Source organism: Balaenoptera ricei, chromosome 10 (genome assembly GCF_028023285.1).
Source record: "Balaenoptera ricei isolate mBalRic1 chromosome 10, mBalRic1.hap2, whole genome shotgun sequence".
NCBI classification, from domain to species: Eukaryota; Metazoa; Chordata; class Mammalia; order Artiodactyla; family Balaenopteridae; genus Balaenoptera; species Balaenoptera ricei.
The window spans coordinates 75,811,003-75,831,834 of NC_082648.1; the positions used below are offsets into that span (position 1 = coordinate 75,811,003).

The window sequence follows — 20,832 nt, forward strand, 5'->3', positions numbered from 1 at the left end:
TTCTAAGAAGTCTTCTCTTCGACCATGGCTGCCTTCCCCTATAGATCCCCTTCTAGGGTCCTGACCCAGAATGCAGAGAGGCCGGGTCCCCCTGTGTGTTCCCTTCACCATAAACCATGAACATGCACATTCGTTTTGTCTTGGTGTCCCCGACAACACAACCCTTTACTCTCCAGGGGCTGGCCTGGTAAACGTACCAAAGGCATCCAGCACGTGGGTGGTCTTGCTTTTAGCATTCTGGCTGACTGTGTATTTTACCAGGAAATCATGTGTTGAGTGAATAATGATGAGGTCAAGTTTGCCTGCCTCTGTGAGAGTGAAAAGATAGAACATGTATCACTTGAGTGGGTTTATTCCACTTTGGCTTTTCCCCTGTTTAACATGTTTTCAGCATCTGTGCATTTCAGTCTCATCTCTCTCTCCCCCTTTTTCCTCCCTCCTCATCTCACTCCCAAAAGTCTCAGAATCAGTTATGACAGCTACACAGTAGGGACGGTTTCTGTTCAGGCGCTTCTTTAAGCATCAAGAGCCTTATGTTTATATGTTTCCATTATAGTATATGATGGTATTTTCAGTATTTTCTGCATTTAAAAAAATTTGTAACAGAATTGCAAACAACTGAGGGACCACTTAGGATACTGCTTAAGTAAATGTGAGTACACGGCGTGCAGCTCTTCACAAAGCATTCTTCTGGACACTGTAGGTTATCATTGCTTTTCGTTCTTTTTTAAAATTTTTATTTTATTTCTTTTTTGAAGTATAGTATATGCAATACTCTAAATCCTTTGTTGTAATTTCAGTAGTCTTCACAGCCTCTTCAACAGGACTGGATTCCATCTCAAGAAATCACATTTTTTAAAATTTATTTTTTAATTGACGTGTAGTTGATTTACAGTGTTGTGTTCATTTCTACTGTACAGCAAAGTGCTTCAGTTTTACATATATATTCTTTTTCATGTTCTTTTCCATTATACTTTATTAGAAAATATTGCATTTTGTTCTCATCACAATCCAGACAATACAATTAACGTACATAAGATTCCACAGTATTGACAGATCCTTCTCCTGAGAGTCATCGTAGTCTTTGTGTCCTTCTCTTGCTCTCCTCTCTGACCTTTTCGGAGGACACAGATAAAGAACAGAACATCACAATTACGTTTTCACCTGCTTGTGAAACCCATCCCTTGCCTTCTTACTACCCCAAACTTCAAGATGTTCATTCCGCTTGCTTCCTTCTAGGTTTCTTTTCCTTTGCTTTGGTGGCGGGGGCGGGGGGAACCTTAGACTGTTTTCTTCAACATACCCTTTTACCTTTCTATCTGTGCAGTTGCCCACTGTAGGGAAGAGGAGATGAATGTCTGTCAGATGATGATCCAAAATTCCTCGCTCACTCTCACCGACCTGAGCTGACTGATAATCACCAGGAGATACTTTTCATCATCCTCACCTAGGTACTCAGTCTGTCCTGCTTAGTGCATTTTCCAGATATCTTGTCTTACGATCCTAACTCCACACAAGTGGAGTTTGCCCCAAGGCATCTCCATCTACAGTAAATTTATCATCTCAGCTGATAATGATTCAGATAATGTCTGCAGGTCCATGAACACAGACTACTCTGCATTTATGTATAACTTCTTAAATCAGAGATTTCTAGTTTTCCAGATGTAGATCTTATAAATATTTTATTAGATTTATGCCTAAATATTTAAATTGATTTGGTGATAATGTAATTTTTTTCTATTTCAAATTCAAATTGTTCATTGCTGGCATCTAGGTAAGCTATTTACTTTTGGCATATTGATTTTACATCCTGCAACCTGGCTATTGTCATTTATTATAGAAATATTTTATCAACTTTTTAGGATTTTCTACATAAACAGTTATGTCACCTGCACATAAAGACAGTTTTATTTTTCTTTTCAAATTCTAAACATTTCATCTCCTTTATTTTATTGTCCTAGGTAGGTTTCTAGCACGTTGTTGAATAGGACGTCCTTGTCTTGTTCCTGATCTTAGGCTGAAATCATGCACTTTCTCAGTATTAAATATGCTGTTAGATTTAGCCTTTTTATAGATATTTACTATCAAGCTGAAAATTCTCCCTCTATTAATAGTTCACTGTGATATTTTTCATGAATTTTTACTTTTTTCCAGGTGCTATTTTCTGCATCAGTGATAGGATTATATAGTTTTCTTCTGCAGCCTGCTGATGTGATGGGTTACTTTGATTGAATTTTGGATGTTTACCACTCTTACATACCTGTAATACATCCCCTTTGGTCATGATGTATAAATCTATCTATCTATACAGATGTATACATACACACATATATAATTTTTGTAAGTATTATGCTGAGGGTATTTGCATATACAGTTATAAGAAATATTGATCTGTAGGGTTTTTTCTTATAATTTCTTTATCTAATTTTTGTATTAGAGTAAACCCAGACATATAGAATGAGTTAGGAAGTGATTCCTCTGCTTCTCTTTTATGGAAAAGCTTACAGATCTTTGGCATTTTTATTCATTAAATGTTTAGTAGAATTTGCCAGTGAACCTATTGAGGCATGCTGCTTTCTTTTATTCTGAAAATTTATTAATTATTAATTTGATTTCTTTAATAGTGATAGGCCCATTCAGATTTTATATTTCATCTTGTAAAAGTTTTGGTAGTTTGTGTCTTTCATGAAATTGGTCCAGTTCATCTAAGTTACCAAATCTGTGAGCATAGAAGTGTTTGTAGTATTTCTTAACACAGATTGTATTATTATTAATATTGTTCTTATCATTACTCTTGGTTTTGCCTTTCAGCATGCTTTGTAATTTTGTTTTTGTTGTTGAAAGCCCCATGTTTTGTATCAGGTAATAGGAAGTAAAACCAACAAGACTTTTGTGTGAGGGTTTATGACAATCTGGCTGGTAGTTGTGCTATAATTAATATTTGTGGGTTTCAAATTCCACTCAGGTCTCTTGACTTTGATCTTCCTTAATTACTCCTCCTCAAAGAGAAACTGCATCTTGAAATTCTTTCTGTGGGATCCACTGTTTTTATATCCGACTCTACTGGTGTGATGCTGAGGTATGGGGAAGGGAATGCATTTTATAATATTATGACCAAATCAGTATTCATGTGGCTTTGTGTCTTTGGACTGAGACTTTCACAAGTGTTTCTCCAGTCAAATATGAAGCGTGGAATATGTAGATGGCCTTCCTTCAGCTGGGTTAAGACTCTGGCAAAATACTTTTTTCCTGGAGTGTAAGCTTTTATCATGGAAAACGCAGTGGCCATATTTCATGATAGTTTCTCTTCCTCACTCTTGAGAGAGCCACAGTGGGAAGTTTCTTGGTTTTCACTGTGAAAACCCGGTAGGGTTCCTGGAGACACAACCTATGGAGATGTGTGGACACCTGACTTTAGTTACCAGGATGTTTTCCTTCTCAAAGTCCACACTCCACCTCCAAGAATTTGACAAAATTACCATTGAATCTGAGCTACCCTGTGATGGCTCCAGAAGCTTTTGCTTCAGGTTGGCAAGTCTCATCTGTGACTCTGTAGACATCTGTCCCTCCAGAATTTGATGAATCTGTTTGCCCTTAGACCTCAGTTCTCGAATGCGTCCAAGAAAAGCTGATCTTTTTCATTTTGTTCATTTCCTTCTTCTAGGGACCTGAGTGATGACTTATAAACTTTACATGTGTAGCTGATATGAAAAGTCCTAGAAGTTTGTTTGATATGTCTTCCAAAATAAATGTACTTCCCTCAGATTTAACAATGTTAAAATATAGTTTCCCTCTAACATACTTAGGAATTACACCTCTAAAAGAGTGTGCATTTATCACGGTATCCATCCAGAAGATACAGATTTAAATTTAATAAAATTTTAACAACAAGGACCTATTTTGATCTTCACTATACCAGTAGCATTTATTGAATGGCACCACCTAACACCATACTCATATGATATTCCTGATTTTTCTGCCCTCAAAAATTGACTGTTCTTTCAAATCATTATCTTGAACTATCCTTTCAGTAACTTTCTCAGATTACGTAATACTTGGGAGGGAGTTCTGTACATAATGTAGCCAGTTTGCTCTAGAATTTACACATGCGTTTAAAGGTGGTCCAAATTAATAGTTAAAATAGATGGGGCTACTTGAGGTGAAATATAAGAACAAATGTCTGAGGAGAAAAGACAGTACATTTGGCAAGTGTTATAATAGTATGAGGCAGGTACTCCCTTAATCAATGACATAAATAATGTGTTGAACTATTTGACAGGCCGTAGTGCCATTTATAGATGTAGAGATGATGAAGACAGTCTTGAGAGACAAGGAAAAGATATTCAAAACAAAACAATGTTACAAGCCGACACTCTAAGTGCAAGGTTGCTAGGCAATGGGGTACACACGTGTGCTAAGTCAACTGCTCTAACTTCCACAAATTGCTAGAGCAGGAAATTTAAATCATTTAATAGTATTTCTGGAAAGTTGAAAATTCCCACTTGTGGAGTTTTAAAGAGACTGGCAAGGAGTTAAGCCTTTTATTATTTGTATAGTTCAGAGAAAACTGGTTTTACACAAGAGGGCAGCATGAACAGATGAGCTCTAACAATGCTGTCTCATCTCCAAGTGCAGGATGGAAGGTGGAAATAGGAAGTGCTATCATCAAAATCCAGGGGAAATCTCTGGGAGCAATGCAGACCAGAGACGTTCTCAAAGGTCTTGAAGTCAGAGGTTGTAGACGTGAAGAAGAAAGCACACAGCCCCATCATCAGAACAAACGTGAAGAGTAATTCCGGCAATTTGGACACTAAAAAACCTCAGGCCATACCGGATCTCCTAGTGAATGGCATTAAGACTCATAAGGGCGCTATGCACTGAATCAATTCTTGCACAAAAAGAATGTGGAAAGAGCAGAGAAACCCACCAATACCTTGGGAGTTCAAAGAAAAGTTCCCTCTACTCTGTCTACAGGTCCAGTTTTGCAGAGGGTAGTTCCAAAAGCCAGATAATATCTTTTCCTGGCATATTTGTATACCTTTGTGTTTATTAAATAGTTTCTTGCCCAGTAATTTACCTCCAGGAAATCATTTTATTTACCCTTGCCCAAGAATTGAGCCTAAAGAAAATTCACCCTCAGGAAGAGACAGTGATGGTTGTTTGATGAAAAATTTCCCAGTCAGATGAATATAATTCCCCAAAGTACCCACACAATGGCCTCTGCTTTGATGATGCATCATAGTTGGGAAACTTTTTTTGAAGAGGGAGTAATTTAATTAATTAATTTTATATTGAGATATAGTTGACTTAGAATGTTGTTTCTGGTGTACAGCAAAGTGATTGTTATACATATATATCTCTATATACATATTCTTTTTCAGATTCTTTTCCCTTATAGGTTATTACAAGATACTGAGTATAGTTCCCTGTGCTATACAGTAGGACCTTGTTGTATGTCTATTTTGTATGTAGTAGTGTGTATCTGTTAATCCCAAACTCCAAATTTATCCCTCTCCCACCCCTTTTCCCTCTGGTAACTGTAATTTTGTTTTTTATGTCTGTGAGTCTCTCTCTGTTTTAAAAATAAATTCATTTGTATTGTTTTTTAGATTCCACATATAAGTAATATGTCTTTGTCTGACTTACTTCACTTAGTATGATAATCTCTAGGTCCATCCATGTTGCTGCAAATGGCATTATTTCATTCTTTTTCATGGCTGAGTAGTATTCCATTACACACACACACACACACACACACACACACACACACACACACACACACACACACACACACACACACACACACATACACACACACACACACATCTTCTTTGTCCATTCAGATGTCAATGAACATTTAGGTTGCTTCCATGTCTTGGCTTGAATTCTGACCTTTCTGAAAGTTTTAGCTGAATAGGTTTAGCCTTATTTTCACTCTATAACTGGAGTCTCCCTTTTACTCCATAAAAAACCAACAATGATTATTTAATCTGTTTGCCTTCTTTTTATCTACTTCTCTTTGCTTTCTAGCTTAGGTGACTTTAACGTACTGTGCTATATTTTACCCCTGTGATCTTGTGTTGTTAAATACATGAAATAAAAAATGAAGTCCAGAGCATCTCATCCCCCCTCACCTCCATCATTTGTGCAAAACCAGTGTGGAGATACACTCTCACTGTTCCCAAATACAGACTCCATCTACCGTTCTCTTTTTGGGTCCTGTTGAGCAGGTTTCTTCCTGGTACCATGCCTTACAGGCACCCTCACCTAGAATAAACACGTTACCTTGAGACTTATTTAATAAGGCTTGATTATATCCTAGAGCTCTTACTGGGCTTCTTTTTTCAAACTTGAATGGATTCATGAAAACCCCTACTGTAAATCTCTCAGTTGTCAATTTTTCCCCCAAGTTGTTTTTTTTCTCCTTCTGATATATTACATTCAGGTTCTTCTTTGATGTAGTAATCACCTGACTATGTCTCTTTTATATCAGGAAGCTTTATTGAGAAATAAATTACATGTCATAGAATGCAGATTTTCACTGTAAAAATCAATCAGTATTACCATGTGTGTACAATGTAGCACACAACCCTTCAGATATATAATACACCATCACCCAGAAAGTTCCCTCATTCCCCTCCTCAGAAGAAATCATTGATCAGATTCCTATAGTTTTGCCTACTCTACATCTTCATAAAACTGGAATGCACAGTATCTACTCCTTTGTCTCATTCTTCATAATTTTAGAATTTTTTATATTGCTGTTTATCAGTAGTTCTTTTCCTTTTTATTATTGAGTCTCACTGTGTGGTTTTTTGTTGTTGTTTTTTACTCACCTGTACATAGTTGCCTGGCATATTTCTAGTTTGCAGCTATTATGAATAAATCTGCTATCAATATTCTTGTGTAACGCTTCTTGAAGACATGCATTTTTCTCTTTCCGGGTTACATACATATCCAGGGGAATTGCTGGTTTATTGAAGTTGTATATATTTAACTTTTAAGACACAGGCTGACAGTTTTCCAGAGTGTTTGTACCATTTTAAACACATGCTCACCAACATTTGGTGTGGCAGTTTCCTTCCAATTCTAGCTATTTTACTGTGCACTAATGACATCTAATTTTGGTTTTATATTGTATTTCCCTAATCCTAATGATGTTGAGGGCATTTTAACGTGCTTATCATTCACTTGTTTAGCTCTTTCTGAGAAGAATACTTAATTTTGCAGCAGCATAATTTAATCATTTTCCTTTTATGGTTAGTGCTTACATTTTAAATCAGTTTGAATTGATTTGTATGCATCATTGGAGGTGGGGGGTTGAAGTTCATTTTTACCCATACGGGAATCGAAGTATTTCACCAACACTCACTGTAAATATTTTCCTTTCCCACTGAATTTCTTCATCACTTTTGTTTACAAAAAGTCTACATATATGCAAGTCAACTTCTAGACTGTTTTCTCCCTTTAATCTGTCTTCTTTGGCTACTATCACATTTTCCCTTATTTTTCCTTTTTTCCCCCAGTTTTTTTTTATTGTGGTAAAATACATATAACATAGAAGGTACTGTATATTCATAATGTTGTACAACCATCACCAAGCACCCATCTCCTGAACGCTTTTCCTGCTGTAAAACTGCCCATCTCCTCTTCCTCCAATCCCTGACAACCAACATTTTACTTTCTGAGTTTATGATTTTGACACTTTAAATACCTCATATTAGTGGAATCACACTTTGATATCAGTAGATATAGGACAAATCTTGATATAGTGCAAATCCTCTACTTTTTCTTCTTTTATTACAGGCATTATAATACAGAAGTTATATCATTATATATAATATACATAACTAATAGTAGTAGATAAATAATATGTATTCATGATATAATTAATACTAATTTAATATTTATAATTGGTATCAATATGATTAATTATGTATGATATGTATACACTATATAATTTCTGGAACATAATGCCTGGAATAGACAAAAGAGAAGAAAAAAATATATTTGTATTTTTTTTTTAAACATCTTTATTGAAGTATAATTGCCTTACAATGGTGTGTTAGCTTGTGCTTTATAACAAAGTGAATCAGTTATACATATATAATATGTTCCCATATCTCTTCCCTCTTGCATCTCCCTCCCTCCCACCCTCCCCATCCCACCCCTCTAGGTGGTCACAAAGCACTGAGCTGATCTCCCTGTGATATGCGGCTGCTTCCAACTAGCTATCTATCTTACATTTGGTAGTGTATATATGTCCATGACACTCTCTCACCCTGTCACATCTCACCCCACCCCCTCCCCATATCCTCAAGTCCATTCTCTAGTAGGTCTGTGTCTTTATTCCCGTCTTGCCACTAGGTTCTTCACGGCCTTTTTTTTTTTTTTTTTCCTTAGATTCCGTATATATGTGTTAGCATACTGTATTTGTTTTTCTCTTTCTGACTTACTTCACTCTGTATGACAGACTCTAACTCCATCCACCTCATTACAAATACCTCCATTTCATTTCTTTTTATGGCTGAGTAATATTCCATTGTATATATGTGCCACATCTTCTTTATCCATTCATCTGTCGATGGACGTTTAGGTTGCTTCCATGTCCTGGCTATTGTAAATAGAGCTGCAATGAACATTTTGGTACATGACTCTTTTTGAACTATGGTTTTCTCAGGGTATATGCCCAGTAGTGGGATTGCTGGATCGTATGGTAGTTCTATTTGTAGTTTTTTAAGGAACCTCCATACTGTTCTCCATAGTGGCTGTATCAATTTACATTCCCACCAACAGTGCAAGAGTGTTCCCTTTCCTCCACACCCTCTCCAGCATTTATTGTTTCTAGATTTTTTGATGATGGCCATTCTGACCAGTGTGAGATGATATCTCATTGTAGTTTTGATTTGCATTTCTCTAATGATTAATGATGTTGAGCATTCTTTCATGTGTCTGTTGGCAATCTGTATATCTTCTCTGGAGAAATGTCTATTTAGGTCTTCTGCCCATTTTTGGATTGGGTTGTTCGTTTTTTTGTTATTGAGCTGCATGAGCTGCTTGTAAATCTTGGAGATTAATCCTTTGTCAGTTGCTTCATTTGCAAATATTTTCTCCCATTCTGATGGTTGTCTTTTGGTCTTGTTTATGGTTTCCTTTGCTGTGCAAAAGCTTTTAAGTTTCATTAGGTCCCATTTGTTTATTTGTGTTCTTATTTCCATTTCTCTGGGAGCTGGGTCAAAAAGAATCTTGCTGTGATGTATGTCATAGAGTGTTCTGCCTATGTTTTCCTCTAACAGTTTGATAGTGTCTGGCCTTACACTTAGGTCTTTAATCCATTTTGAGTTTATTTTTGTGTATGGTGTCAGGGAGTGTTCTAATTTCATACTTTTACATGTATCTGTCCAATTTTCCCAGCACCACTTATTGAAGAGGCTGTCTTTTCTCCACTGTATATGCTTGCCTCCTTTATCAAAGATAAGGTGACCATATGTGCGTGGGTTTATCTCTGGGCTTTCTATCCTGTTCCATTGATCTATGTTTCTGTTTTTGTGCCAGTACCAAACTGTCTTGATTACTGTAGCTTTGTAGTATAGTCTGAAGTCAGGGAGCCTGATTCCCCCAGCTCCATTTTTCGTTCTCAAGATTGCTTTGGCTATTCGGGGTCTTTTGTGTTTCCATACAAATTGTGAAATTTTTTGTTCTAGTTCTGTGAAAAATGCCAGTGGTAGTTTGATAGGGATTGCATTGAATCTGTAGATTGCTTTGGGTAGTATAGTCATTTTCACAATGTTGATTCTTCCAGTCCAGGAACATGGTATATCTCTCCATCTGTTTGTATCATCTTTAATTTCTTTCATCAGTGTCCTATAATTTTCTGCATACAGGTCTTTTGTCTCCTTAGGTAGGTTTATTCCTAGATATTTTATTCTTTTTGTTGCAATGGTAAACGGGAGTGTTTTCTTAATTTCACTTTCAGATTTTTCATCATTAGTGTATAGAAATGCAAGCGATTTCTGTGCATTAATTTTGTATCCTGCTACTTTACCAAATTCATTGATTAGCTCTAGGAGTTTTCTGGTAGCATCTTTAGGATTCTCTATGTATAGTATCATGTCATCTGCAAACAGTGACAGCTTTACTTCTTCTTTTCCGATTTGGATTCCTTTTATTTCTTTGTCTTCTCTGATTGCTGTGGCTAACACTTCCAAAGCTATGCTGAATAATAGTGGTGAGAGTGGGCAACCTTGTCTTGTTCCTGATCTTAGTGGAAATGGTTTCAGTTTTTCACCATTGAGGACAATGTTGGCTGTGGGTTTGTCATATATGGCCTTTATTGTGTTGAGGAAAGTTCCCTCTATGCCTACTTTCTGCAGGGCTTTTATCATAAATGAGTGTTGAATTTTGTCGAAAGCTTTCTCTGCATCTATTGAGATGATCATATGGTTTTTCTCCTTCAATTTGTTAATATGATGTATCATGTTGATTGATTTGCGTATATTGGAGAATCCTTGCATTCCTGGAATAAACCCCACTTGATCATGGTGTATGATCCTTTTAATGTGCTGTTGGATTCTGTTTGCTAGTATTTTGTTGACGATTTTTGCATCTATGTTCATCAGTGATATTGGCCTGTAGTTTTCTTTCTTTGTGACATCTTTGTCTGGTTTTGGTATCAGGGTGATGGTGGCCTTGTAAAATGAGTTTGGGAGTGTTCCTCCCTCTGCTATATTTTGGAAGAGTTTGAGAAGGATAGGTGTTAGCTCTTCTCTAAATGTTTGATAGAATTCACCTGTGAAGCCATCTGGTCCTAGGCTTTTGTTTGTTGGAAGGTTTTTAATCACAGTTTCAATTTAAGTGCTTGGAATTGGTCTGTTCATATTTTCTATTTCTTCCTGGTTCAGTCTCAGCAGGTTGTGCATTTCTAAGAATCTGTCCATTTCTTCCAGGTTGTCCATTTTATTGGCATAGAGTTGCTTGTAGTAATCTCTCATGATCGTTTGTATTTCTTCAGTGTCAGTGGTTACTTCTCCTTTTTCATTTCTAATTCTATTGATTTGAGTCTTCTCCCTTTTTCTCTTGATGAGTCTGGCTAATGGTTTATCAATTTTGTTTATCTTCTCAAAGAACCAGCTTTTAGTTTCATTGATTTTTGCTATTGTTTCCTTCATTTCTTTTTCATTTATTTCTGACCTGATCTTTATGATTTCTTTCCTTCTGCTAGCTTTGGGGTTTTTTTTGTTCTTCTTTCTCTAATTGCTTCAGGTGCAAGGTTAGGTTGTTTATTCGAGATGTTTCCTGTTTCTTGAGGTAGGCTTGTATTGCTATAAACTTCCCTCTTAGCACTGCTTTTGCTGCGTCCCATAGGTTTTGGGTCGTCGTATCTCCATTGTCATTTGTTTCTAGGTATTTTTTGATTTCCCCTTTGATTTCTTCAGTGATCACTTCGTTATTAAGTAGTGTATTGTGTAGCCTCCATGTGTTTGTATTTTTTACAGATCTTTTCCTGTAATTGATATCTAGTCTCATAGCGTTGTGGTCGGAAAAGATACTTGATACGATTTCAATTTTCTTAAATTTACCAGGGCTTGATTTGTGACCCAAGATATGATCTATCCTGGAGAATGTTCCATGAGCAGTTGAGAAAAATGTGTATTCTGTTGTTTTTGGGTGGAATGTCCTATAAATATCAATTAAGTCCATCTTGTTTAATGTATCATTTAAAGCTTGTGTTTCCTTATTTTTTTTCATTTTGGATGATCTGTCCATTGGTGAAAGTGGGGTGTTAAAGTCCCCTACTATGATTGTGTTGCTGTCGATTTCCCCTTTTATGGCTGTTAGTATTTGCCTTATGTATTGAGGTGCTCCTATGTTGGGTGCATAAATATTTACAATTGTTATACCTTCCTCTTGGATCGATCCCTTGATCATTATATAGTGTCCTTCTTTGTCTCTTGTAATAGTCTTTATTTTAAAGTCTATTTTGTCTGATATGAGCCTTGCTACTCCAGCTTTCTTTTGATTTCCATTTGCATGGAATATCTTTTTCCATCCCCTCACTTTCAGTCTGTAATTTAGCTCTGACCATAGTCCCCACATTGGATATCTAAGTTCACAGCATTTGAAATATTTAATAGATTATAAATGCATTTTGACTGCCTTGTCTTAATTCTTAATATTAGGTTAAATAAAAATCTGACGCAAATACACTTTTATGTAAGCAGCACAGAATGAAGTGACAGAAAGTGTTTGTATCTCCCAATATTTCCCTGTTTCTCATTGCAGTCACCACTCCCACCCACCCAGCAGCAGGCAAACAAACCCTGATCTAATTTTATCACTCTCAGTCAGATTTATGTTTCTCTCATTTCATATGAATGGATCATATATCGTGTTCTCTTTTGTTTCTGGCTTACTTCGTGCAGCATAATGTTTTAGAGATTTTTGAATGTAATCCTGTGGTTCAGGAGTTGTCCTATTATGTTTTGACACATAAATGACTATTTTTAGAGGAGTTCTAGGTTTACAGAAGAGTTGAGCAGAAAGTAGAGTCCCTGTACACCCCTCTCCTCTTGACAGTTTATCAGCATCTTGCATTAGTGGTGTCTGTTTGATACAATTGATGAACCCACATTGATAACACCCTTGAAAATCCTCCGTTTACATTAGGATTCACTCTTTGTGTTGTACAGTGTTTGGGATGTTGAAAAATGCTTAACATCATTTAGCCAACATTAAAGCACCAAACAGAATAGCTTTACTGTCTCTAAAAATTCCCTGTGCTCCACTTATTCCTTCCTCCCTCCACCTAAGCCCCTGGAAACCCCTGGGGTTTTGTTTTTTTTATTTTTTTTTATTTTTTACTCTCTGTGCTTTTTCCAGAACGTCAGGGTTAGAATCATACGGTGTGTAGCCTTTTCAGATGGGCATCTTTCACTTAGTGATATGCATTTACGTTTCCTCCATATCTTTTTATGACTTGATAGCTCATTTCTTTTTTTTTTTTATTTTTTATTTTTAAGGAATTTAATAGTGTTTTGGAGGGGTTTTTCCCCCCAGCTGGAAGAAATAATTGAAAGCTTGAGAAAACAATAATCAATAACATTAAAGGCAAGTAAAGAATCTCATAGTTTTCTGGACACATTGCCCTCTCTAGTGTCAAGCAGAGAAAAAAAGAGAGGATTTGTTTTCAAAAAAGGATAGCTCATTTCTTTTTAACACTGAATAATATTCCATTGTCTGGGTGGACCACAGTTTATTAATCAATTCATCTACTGAAGGACATCTTGTTGGCTTCCAAGTTTTGGCAGTTATGAATAAAGACGTGCTATAATCATTCATGTGTGGGTTATTGTGTGGACATACATTTTCAGTTTATTTAGGTAAATACCAAGGATAATTGATTGTTGGACTGCATGGTAATTATATGTTTATTTTTGTAAGAAACTGTCAAACTGTCTTGCAAAGTGGCTGCACCATTCTGCGTTCCTATCGATGAGTTCCTGTTGCTTCACATCCTTACCAGCATTGGTGTTGTCAGTGTCTGTATTTTAGCCATTCTAATAGGTGTGCAGTGGTCTCTCCTTGTTTTAATTTGCAGTTTCCTAATGACCTATGATGTTGAAGATCCTTTTGTATGCTTATTGAGCCTAAGTATATCTTCTTTGGATATTTTCAGTTGGGTTTTTGTTTTTATATTGCTGGGCTTCAATTGTTTTATGTATATTTTAGATTGGATTCCTTTATTAGATAAGCACTTTGAAAATATTTTCTCTAGTTTGTGTCTTATTTTTCCATTGTCTTAACTGTGCCTCTTGCAGAGCAGAAGTTAATTTTTAATGAAGTTCAGTGTATCTTTTTTCTTTCATAAATTGGGATTTTGGTGTAATATCTACAAATTTACCAGAAACCTAAGATCATCTAGATTTTCTCCTGAATCTTGATAATTCTTCATTTTTTCATTAACTTTAGGAATAATTTCTATTTTTGGCATACACATATTACATATTTTACTAACCGTATCCTAAATATTTCATGCTCCCCACTGCTTTTAAGCATTTCATTTTGTTTTAAAATTCAATTCCAAATGTTTTATAACATATGTAAAAATTAGTTTTGTTTCTTTAACTTGTTCCCTGGAACCTTACTAAACTTACTTGTCTTGTTCCTGTTGTTTATTTTGTAGGTAATTTGGTATATTCTTTATAAATTATCATGTTGTGTGTGACCAAGGAAAGTTTTATGTCTTTCTTTTGAACCTGCGTTTCTTTTTTTTTTTTCCCTTTTTTCTCCATTTTGATACTGCTAGCAGGTCCAGTAAAATGTTAACTAGAAGTTAAAGATACAGATATCTTTTATTTTGTTCTTGATCAATGGACTTAATCTTTCACCATTAAGTTTAAATGTTATATGTATGTTTTTATTTTATGCCTTCATAAAGTTCATAACACTTTTCAAATTCCTAGTTTCCTGATAATTTTTATAGTTAATATATTAAATTCTGTCAAGTGTTTTTTCTTTATCTATTGAGATGATTATAGAAAATGGTATGAGATTGCTAGGGCTGCCATAACAAAGTACCACAGACTGGGCAACTTAAACAACAGACATGTATTTTCTCACATTCCTGGAGGCTGTAGGTCCAAGATCCAGGTGTTGGCAGGGCTGGTTTCTTCCAAGCCTCTCTCCTTGACTTGACCTTCTCTCTGTGTCCTCACATAGCCTTTCCTCTGTCCTCATGAATCCCTGGTGTCTCTTTGTGTATCCAAATTTTCTCTTCTTATAAGGACACCACTCAGATTGGAGTAGGACCCCTCCAATGACCTCATTGTACCTAATTACCTCTTTAAAGGCCCCATCTCCAAATATGGTCACATTCTGATGTACATTCTGGGCCTTAGGGCTTCAACATAGGAAATTGTGGGGGGGACATATTTCAACCTATAACACTAATTTCCTCCTGGATATAGATCTGTATAATATATACTTATATTTTATGTTTACCTATGTAGAAACCTTTACGAATAGTCTGTGTGTCTTTAATTCTTAATGAGCATTCAAGTTACCATCTGCTATTACTTCTCAGCTGCAAACTTCTTTTAGTCTATCTTCTGAAGCAAGTATGCTAGTAATCAATTCTCTAAGTCTACCTGTGAAGACATTTATTTGGCCTCCTTGTTGGAAGAATAGTTTTGTTGGATATAGGGTTTTTGTTGGGTCTTTTTCCTCTCTTCCAGCACTTTGAATATGTCATCCCACTGTTTTCTAAACCCCATCACATCTGATCAAAAGTAAGCTGTTAATCATTTTGAGGTTCCTGTACTTGGTGGATCATTTTTCTCTTGCCAGTTTTAAAGATTGTCCCTTTATCTTTGGCTTTTGACAATCTTCCTATGATGTATCTAGATGTGAATGTCTTTATATTTGTTCTACTTGGACTTTCTTGAGCTTTTTGGAAGTATAAGTTAGTTTTTTTGTTGTTTGTTTTCCCATCGAACTTGGGACATGTTCAGCCAATACAATTTCAAATTAAATTTGTGCTTTTTTTCTCTCTCTTTGCCTTCTACAACTCCCATTATATGTCTTAGTAATAGTGGAATTCTATAGGTCTCTGAGACTCTGTTAATTTTCCTTATTCTTTATTCTTACTGTTCCTCAGCAAGAATAATAACTACTGACCTAGCTTCAGATTCACTGATTTATTCTTCCTTCAGGTCAAATCTATAGCCTAGGCATGCTAGTAAATTTTTCTTTTATTTTATAACTTTTAATTCCAGAGCTTCAATTTCTTTCTTTTTTTAAAGGAAGTTTTCTCTCTTTATCAAAAGCCTTTTTTTGTGGTGTTTTATTGTCATTATACTCTAATTTTAAAAAATTTTTTCTTATTTGAACATATGTATAATAGCTGATTTTAAGTATTTTTTCACTAAGGCCAATATCTGGCCCTTTCCATTATTTTCTTTATATTTATAGGCTATCCTTTCCTCTTTGTTTTTCTGTCTAATAAATTATTTTGTTGAAAAATTGGATGTTGTAGATCATTATAGTGTAAGAAATTTGAATTTTGATTTTTCCCTGCAGCTGTTGTTTCTATTTTTTGTTTTATTATTATTATTTTTTTGAATGAGGGGCTCAGAAAACTTTATTTTTCATTTAGTGACTTACTGTAATAAACTTATAGAGTCTCTATTCCCTGCAGGTGCAGCCACTAAAGCCTCTACTCAGTTTTTGGTTTTTATTTTTTAATTCTTGTTTTCATTTTTTAGGCTGGTTTCCTAGGGGTCAGCCCTGAGTCAGCATAGCTTAGTAGTCAACCACAAATTGTTCAGTTTTCTTTAAACAACTCCAGTCAACAAGGCACAAACATCTTGCCCTAGGAGACCTGCGTGTGGGTTGCAACATGCATTCAAAGTGCATGCAGTTTACAATCAGCCCTGAGCAAGTGGGTAACCAATGCCCTCTTCTGTCTTTCCTGGCCCTACTGCAGCCCTGCATATGCACAGCCTTCCAAATCCCCAGGAATACACCAAAGGTTTCCAGAGTTGTCTAGGACTATTTCATCTTTCCCATTCCCCTTAAATTTTTGCCTAATCTCTTGCCTGGTCCAGCAGTATAATCATTTTGGGTTGCCATGATGCTCTTTTTTCCCCCCATCATTTGCCATCAATCAACTACTATAGATTTTGACAACATCCCTGATATGGGACTTTTATGCACAGCTGCAAATAAGTCAGCCCACTCCATCAGCAGCAAGGCTGCTGGTCTTCAGGGATGGGGCAGGGCAGTAAGCATCCCCAAGTCAGACAGCACAGACGCTGTGCTTTTTTTTTTTTTTTTTTACCAACATTCAGTACTTTTTCTTGAGTAAATATTTTTCATATTTGTTGTACTCCTTTAATTAATTTCCAGAACTTAAAATAGTTGTCTTTGATAATTTCATAGTTTCATGAGTTTCATAGTTTTTTTGTTGGAGGAGAGAATTTTCTGAGTTCTTCATTCCATCCTTCCAGAAGTCCTATACGAACCTTTGGGTTTTTGTCAACTGAAGCTGCTCACTTAGCCCATCCCATTGGTGGATTTTGGTTAAGAAAATGATGATCTCCTACATGCTAAGCATTTTGTTCATTTCTAGTGAATAATTGGGAATTCTATCTACCTAAAAATAGACCCTGACTTTATGTGGGTATCCTGGTGCTATGGTCCTCTAATCATAATGGGTTCTGTGTAGCATTAGGGCTTCATGAATTACAGGTGCAAGTATTTGTCTTGCATCTTAATCAGATTCTCTTCCTATGGCTTAGCATCTTATCAGATTTCTGAGACACAAGGATAAAAAGTAAAAGAATGACTGATATGCAGACAATATGAAAATTCTAAAATAAATTATGAAGAATGAGAAAAAGGAATAGATACTGTGGACTCCAGTTTTATGAAGATGGAGATTAGGCAGAACTATAGAAATCTGATCAATGATTTCCTGGGGAGGGGAATGAGGGACCTTTCTGGGTGATGGTGTATTCTATATCTTGATGGGTTGTGGGCTACACTGTACACACATGGTAATACTGATTGATTTTTACAGTGAAAATCTGCAGTCTATGACATGTAAATTATTTCTCAATAAAGCACTCTGAAATAATTAATATATTCAGGTGATTACTACATCAAAGAAGAACCTGAATGTAATACATCAGAAGTAGAAAAAAAAATTGGGGGAAAAATTGATGACTGAGAGACTTAGAATAGGTGTTTTGATGAATCCATTCACGTTTGAAAGGAGAAGACCAGGTAGATCTCTAGAATATAATAAAGCCTTACTAAATGAGTTTCAAGGTAACACATTTATTTTAGGTGAGGGTGTCTGTCAGGCATAGGACCAGGAAGAAACATAATCACAGGACCCAAAAAGAACAATGGTAGATAGAGTCTGCAGGTTGGAACAATGAGAGTATATCTCCACCATGGCCGTGCACAAATGATGGAGGTGAGGGGTATGAGATGCTCTGGATTTTGTTTATTTTTTATTTCATGTGTTTGACAACAGGAGATCACAGGGATAAAATATAGCACAGTACGTTAAAGTCATCTAAGCTGGAAAGCAAAGAGAAATAGGTAAAAAGAAGGCAATCAGATTAACTAATCATTGTTGGTCCTTCATGGAGTAAAGAAAGTAAGACTCCAGTTTTAGCTAGTGAAAATACAGCTAAACCCATTCAGCTAAAACTTTCAGAAAGGTCAGAATTCAAACCAAGACAGGGAAGCAACCTAAATGTCCACTGACAGATGAATAGATAAAGCAGATGTGGTATATATATACAATGGAATATTACTCAGCCATAAAAAGAATGAAATATTGCCATTTGCAGCAACATGAATAGACCTAGAGATTATCATCCTAAGTGAAGTCAGAAAGAGAAAGACAAATATATCACTTGTATGTGGAATCTAAAGAATAATACAAATGAACTTATTTATAAAAGAGAAAGAGACACACAGACATAGCAAACAAATTTATAGTTATCAGAAGGGAAAGGGGGTGGGGGAGGGATAAATTAGGAGTGTGGGATTAACAGATACAAACTACTATATATAAAATAGACAAACAACAAGGACCTACTGTATAGCACAGGGAACTCTACCCATTATCTTGTAATAACCTATAAGGGAAAAGAATCTGAAAAAGAACATATATGTATGTGTGTGTGTGTGTGTGTGTGTGTGTGTATATATATATATATATATATATATATATATATATATAACTGAATCACTTTGACCAGAAACAACATTGTAAATCAACTGTACTTCAATACAAAATAAGCAAATGGATGAATGAATGAATGAATAAATAAATAAAATTACTCCAAAAAAAAAAAAAGATTGCAAACTATGATGTATCCTCAAGGCAGAGACCATTGTGTGGGTACTTTGGGGAATTATATTCATCTGACTGGGAAATTTTTCATCATTGTCTCTTCCTGAGGGTAAATTTTCTTTAGGATTGATTATTGGCCAAGGGTAAATAAAACGATTTCCTGGAGGTAAATTACTGGACAAGAAATAAACACAGAGGTATTCAAATATGCCAGGATAAGATATTATCTGGTTGTTGGATCTACTTTTTGCAAAACTGGACCTGTAGACAGAGTAAACTTCTTTGAACTTCCAAAACAGACAGGTGGATTCCTCTGCTCTTTCCACATTCTTTTTGTGCGAGAATTGATTGAATGCATAGCGCCCTTATGAGTCTTAATGCCATTCACTAGGAGATCCAGTATGGCCTCAGGTTTTTTAGTGTCCAAATTGCCAGAATTACTTTTCAGGTTTGTTCTGATGATGGGGCTGTGTGCTTTCTTCTTCACGTCTACAACCTCTGACTTCAAGACCTTTGAGAACGTCTCTGGTCTGCATTGCTCCCATAGACTTCCCCTGGGAAGATGAGACAGCATTGTTAGAGCTCATCTGTTCATGCTGCCCTCTTGTGTAAAACCAGTTTTCTCTGAACTGTACAAATAATAAAAGGCTTCACTCTTTGCCAGTCTTTTTAAAACTCCACAAGTGGGAATTTTCAACTTTCCAGAAATACCATTAAATGATTTAAATTTCCTGCTCTAGCAATTTGTGGAAGTTAAAGCAGCTGACTTAGCACACGTGTGTACCCCATTGCCTAGCAACCTTGCACTTAGAATGTTGGCTTGTAACATTGTTTTGTTTTGAACATCTTTTCCTTTGTCTCTCAAGACCATCTTCATCATCTCTACATCTATAAATGCTACTACGACCTGTCAAATAGTTCAACACATCGTTTATGTCATTAATTAAGGAGTACCTGCCCCATACTATTACAACACATGCCAAATGTACTGTCTTTTCTTCTCATCAGAGATTTGTTATATTTCACCTCATGTAGTCTCATCTATTTAAACTATTAATTTGGACCACCTTTTTTTTTTTTTTTAATTTATTTTTATGGCTGTGTTGGGTCTTCGTTTCTGTGCGAGGGCTTTCTCTAGTTGTGGCAAGCGGGGTCCACTCTTCATCACGGTGTGCGGGCCTCTCACTATCGCGGCCTCTCTTGTTGCGCAGCACAGGCTGCAGACGGGCAGGCTCAGTAATTGTGGCTCACGGGCCTAGTCGCTCCGCGGCATGTGGGATCTTCCCAGACCAGGGCTCGAACCTGTGTCCCCTGCATTGGCAGGCAGATTCTCAACCACTGCGCCACCAGGGAAGCCCTGGACCACCTTTTAACTCATGTAAGTTCTAGAACAGATTGGCTACATTATGTACAGACCTCCCTCCCATGTATTATGTAATATGAGGAAGTTACTAAAAAGATAGTTCAAGATAATGATTTGAAAGGACAGTCATAATATTTGAGGGCAGAAAAATCAGGAACATCGTATGAGTATGGTGTTAGGTGGTGCCATTCAGCAAATGCTACTGGCATAGTGAAGATCAACATAGGTCCTTTTTATTAAAATTTTAGTAAATTTAAATCTAGGTCTTCTGGATGGATACCATGATAAATGCACACTGTTTTAGAGGTGTAATTCCCAAGGAAACTATATTTTAACATTGTTAAATCTGAGGGAAGTACATTTATTTTTGGAAGATACATACCAAATTTCTAGGACTTTTCATATTAGTTACACATATACAGTTTATAAGTCATCACTCAGGTCCCTAGAAGAAGGAAATGAACAAAATGAAAAAGATCAGCTTTTCTTGGACACATTAGAGAACTGAGGTCTAAGGGCAAACAGATTCATCAAATTCTGGAGGGACAGATGTCTACAGAGTCACAGATGAGACTTGCCAACCTGAAGCACAAGCTTC

General features: G+C 36.1%; 1 protein-coding gene across 1 annotated transcript in view; it reads right to left on the reverse strand.

Annotated features, from left to right (window-relative positions):
• Positions 1-962: 962 nt before the first annotated feature.
• Positions 963-20,832, reverse strand: part of POC1B (POC1 centriolar protein B) — a 146,771-nt gene continuing 126,901 nt past the window's right edge. Inside the window, exon 11 of the mRNA XM_059936649.1 lies at positions 963-1,114. Within this exon, the coding sequence (XP_059792632.1) occupies positions 1,073-1,114 (42 nt within the window). The 3' untranslated portion in view covers positions 963-1,072. The remainder of the gene's footprint in view (positions 1,115-20,832) is intronic.